This window comes from Papaver somniferum, chromosome 7 (assembly GCF_003573695.1).
Source record: "Papaver somniferum cultivar HN1 chromosome 7, ASM357369v1, whole genome shotgun sequence".
Classification (NCBI taxonomy): Eukaryota; Viridiplantae; Streptophyta; class Magnoliopsida; order Ranunculales; family Papaveraceae; genus Papaver; species Papaver somniferum.
In genome coordinates, this window is record NC_039364.1 from 100,126,510 (window position 1) to 100,130,688 (window position 4,179).

The 4,179-nt window shown below is 35.6% G+C and overlaps 1 protein-coding gene across 12 annotated transcripts; it reads right to left on the bottom strand.

The window, feature by feature from the left end:
• Positions 1-394: 394 nt before the first annotated feature.
• On the bottom strand, positions 395-3,291 carry LOC113297960. Of its 12 annotated transcripts, none has more exons than XR_003333921.1 (7): positions 2,930-3,291; positions 2,040-2,197; positions 1,804-1,896; positions 1,502-1,645; positions 1,150-1,354; positions 991-1,055; positions 401-735 (listed from the first exon to the last, which is right to left on the bottom strand). XR_003333921.1 is itself a non-coding variant. In XM_026546580.1 (7 exons), the coding sequence occupies exons 1-5, from the start codon at positions 2,962-2,964 to the stop codon at positions 1,176-1,178; spliced, it is 471 nt and encodes a 156-aa protein (XP_026402365.1). In that variant the 5' UTR covers positions 2,965-3,291; the 3' UTR covers positions 401-735; positions 991-1,055; positions 1,150-1,175. The 12 variants fall into 12 exon arrangements, 7 of the variants coding, with proteins under 7 accessions (XP_026402366.1, XP_026402365.1, XP_026402368.1 ...); XR_003333918.1 differs by having other exon boundaries at positions 1,804-1,900; XR_003333920.1 differs by having other exon boundaries at positions 1,804-1,852; positions 1,957-2,197.
• Positions 3,292-4,179: the final 888 nt, after the last annotated feature.

The following is a 4,179-nucleotide window of genomic DNA, read 5'->3' on the forward strand; positions in this document are numbered from 1 at the left end:
TATTTGATGCACTCTTATACCGTCCACGTGTTCTAGATTTGGTATAATATGATGTAACTTCGACCGTTCATATTTGAGGCATCTATCACCGTTCGCGTGTATTAATCCATACCGATAATTTTAAACCAAAACGGATGGACAAGATGGGTTTCAAAGATACATCTTTCACCATCGAATAACCATCTCAAATCGTTCATTTTTTATTATATTTTAAAAAGCTACGAAACATGATTAAATCTCTAACCGAACGCGTTGATGAAAGGTTATGAAATCTCAATCGTTGAATTGGATACATCTTCCACCATCCATGTGGCATTATCTCAAGCCTTTAATTCAAAATCAATATTTTCTTTTCAAATTTGATATATTTTTAATAAAAAGGCAAATTTATTTACCCAGAATTAACAGAAATTTTATTCCAAATAAGACCTTATCAAATGTTACAAAATAATACTAACAGAAACCTAAAGACAATATTTTTTTCGAATAATACTGACACTAACTACACCAAAAATCTAGAAAACTTGACAGAGACCACTATAACAGCAATAGTTAACTATGGTGATTTGAACACTAGATAGCATAGCATACATCTTCAGAATGATTCAGTCCCCTTTGAAGTAAACTGCAGTTCTAGCTCGTTAACCCATAGTGTGGCTACAAGAAGAGCCTTGGCTTCAGCATGTTAAGCATCTCATGTTGTGCTTGGGATTGTTTTGGCACCCCAAAAGTTTCCTGCATTATCAAGAAGAATGATACCAATTCTAATAGTACGATTAGATTCTATATAAGAAGCATCAAAATATATGAGATGGATTCTGGTTAGCGGGAGAAGAGTTCTTTGATGAGCAATACTATTAGGGTGATGTTCTTGGGTTAGTTCAGACCGAACAGACTACTGACGCTATACAAACTTTAAGGTACTAATAAGATTACGAACCCTGACATGAGATAATAATGACAAATCAAACACATCGGGAAAACCATCACCTTCGTAATAAGCCTTGAATGGAGCAAGTGCAGGAGCGCAAAGTTTAGTCTTGTGAAGAATCAAACTACAAAATAGAAATCCATGCATAAAACCAAATCAATGACTTCGGAACATGATTGCATCCAGTTAAGTTTTCAGAAGAGAGAAGCATCAGTTACCTGTGATTCGAATCACTGAATCACTGTCAAAATGCTCCAGCATATATCTTGTCAGATTGTTGCAACAACCAACATGAGTCCTTCCTTCACAAAGAGACAAATGCAAACACTCAGCATAAAGTACATCAACAAGCTGAACTCATCCCGCAAACCAAGAAGGAAATAAAAGACAAAGGCTTGAGGAGGAAGTGCTGGAGAAAAGTTTCTGAAACACGAAAATTACAGTTCATAAACTTCTATTGCTCATGCGTATATATCTGTGTAACATGAAGTAAAAGAGATCTTCAAAATTACCAGAAATCAAGAATTACTATAACAGACGTTTATGCATATGACAGTAGCTTTCACTTACCGAGTGATCATCTATGTTTTGGCCAACCATAACATGGACAGCTATGATTCGCGACCACCAAAGAAACTTCCACATGGCTGCTTGCTCCACCTCGACAACCTGCCTTGAACATTCATCAACCAATACATTTCTGGATATAACTTCCTGAAACATGGTACATTTAGTAATCAAGATAAGGTAATAACTGGATAGATGTAGAAGACTTGTGCTATAGACATCCAACCCTGCCGCAACAAGTTGCAACTCACTAAAATCACAAAATGCTGACCAAAATCACAGAATTCAGAAAAAGAAACCCACACCTGTTTCAGAATCTTAAAAGAAATTTCTTTAGACAAGCCATTACTAGATCTGGGAATAGGATCATCAGCATCTGTCAATCCTAACAGCAAACCCTAGCTTAAAAAAATCAAGAAAGAAAAATAGAGATTGTCATGACTCAAATTCAATCGTACCCCTCTTGGTTGATTATTCTTCTTGTTTTATAAAACACCAGCTTGACTTGTTCTATGACTTCTAGCTCAACAATCAGTCCTACCTTCACATGGAAAGAATTGAAATCGACCCTCATCCATCAAAAGTACCTCAGCCTCGTTGATCTTTTTAGAAAGATACATGCTCCCACCCTTGTGAGGATGGTTAGCCACCATCACTCTCCTGTGTGCTTCTTTAATCTTCTCCATGACTGCATGTTCTCTGAATTAAACCAAACCAAACACAAAATTAATTTTGTTGTCAAGTCTTTAAAACAGTTGTAGTCATGTTATCAACAACCCAAGGATATGAACTATTGCACCCAAATTAAAGCATAATAGAATGAAAATTGAGCAGGATTCTATCGGGCTCGTTTATTTGGTCCCATATTTGATTCAGAAATCGAATAACAGACATAAACAAGAAAAGTTACGGAACGAAAGGATAACTGCTTCCTAGCTTCTTTATCTCAGTAGTTACTATCAAGGTAAATATTTGATAGTGTTAAATATTTGTGTGCATAAATAAGCAAATCCAAGGTAAAATTCCCAACACCAACACCCCCACCCCCAATTTTATGTTTCTTCCCAGTTGTCATACAAAGGTTAATTTTGCAGCTATGAATCTACACAATTATCTTACATACACATCAAAGTATTAAACACAAATCCAGCAAAATCCATAAACCAAACAAATCCTAGATTCTCAAAACAGAATCAAACATCAAATTAACAAATCCTAGCAACTAAACAAATCACACAAATTTGAGTAAAAATCCCTAGTTCAGAAACCCAAATCTCATAATCGATAGAAGAACTTAAAATCGAGTAAAACATATCCCAAAATTAAAAAACCCTGGTTCAAAATTGAGTATAAAAAACCCATTCAAGAACAAAGATTGAACATCTAAAATAACAAAGAAGAGAAACAAAGTTAGGGTTCGTGAAACTATACCTTTTAGAAGTTCCAGCATCCTTCATCTTGTTCATCAATCTTCATCTGCTAGAGAAAGAGTAATGAAAACACAGTGACTTGAGCAAACCCTTGACCGATGTCAGATGAAGTCAATAGCTCAGACAAAGAGAAGAGTGATTTTTTTACACAAGAGATGAGCGATTTCAGATGAAGTCGTTTTGTTACCAAAAACATCCATATATGAGAAGAAGAAGATCGGGGATTCTTCTGTGTTAGTTCTGGAAGTAAAGGTGGTTATAGTTGTGACTGTGTTAGGGTTTTCGTTTACTCGAGAGAGGCGAGGTTTGGAGATCGTGGGGAAAGAGAAACGAGAGAGGGAGAGGGAAGAAAAGGGAAGTTGTGAACCGCCGGGATACGATGTGGTCGGGCCACATCGTTTAAGTACGTGGCCCCTTTTTATTTATTTACACATATGTTAAATTAGGTTTAAACAAAAATAGAACTCCTGCTTTTTGTATAAAAAAGACATGAGAAATTGGTTCCCTGAAAAATAGCCCCCTCTAAATCTCCCGAAATAACAATAAAACTAACACTTTTCAAGACGTGTCAAACAAATAAGATGGGCCACATACTCAAACGATGTGGTCGGGCCACATCGTAGCCGCTCCAGTTTTTAACATAATGTTTCGATAATGGATCTTACTTTGAAGTTTAGTCATATTTGAACGTTAGATATTTTAGGAGTGTTGTGTATAAATTTGGAGCATGGTGTATTCATGTGGGTAATTTTAAAAAAATATATTCATATGATTACATGAATTCCTGCTAAGAATTTCATTTCCTAGTAAGAGTTTAATCTAGAGTGAGAAAATGTTTGATTGAATTCAAAGCTGCCACTTCTGTGTCCCAGTTGCTTACTAGAGTCGTCCTCTGTGAACTTAGGTTTCTCCTGAAAAACATAATTAGGTTGCGACTTAAAAACTTCATTTTGGAATTCCTGAAACTAGGTCTAATTATTTTTACCTGATAGTTTGTATATCATGATCTTGTTCTTATTGATCTTCGAGGTTCTTGTTATCTCGTATTAGGAACGAGATAGATAGAAATCACAAAGTTCTCTTCGTATCAAACTTTGTGATTCCTCAAGATAGATATCTAAATTCTTCCTCGATTTGTTTGGATTCTTATTGAGAGGTGGTTAGTAATCCAGGCTTCTAAGCTAACTAAGTGTAAGTTTTCCTAATTCGTGAGGTTTGATGGACTATGTGTATTGCAAACATATTACCGTA

Coding starts and splice junctions, on each gene's coding strand:
- LOC113297960 (XM_026546579.1), bottom strand. CDS start 2,964: ATGAACAAGATGAAGGATGCTGGAACTTCTAAAAG. Junction 1,646..1,803: donor CTTTTAAGATTCTGAAACAG/GTGTGGGTTTCT, acceptor ACCATGTTTCAG/GAAGTTATATCCAGAAATGT. Junction 1,355..1,501: donor AAAACATAGATGATCACTCG/GTAAGTGAAAGC, acceptor TTCGTGTTTCAG/AAACTTTTCTCCAGCACTTC.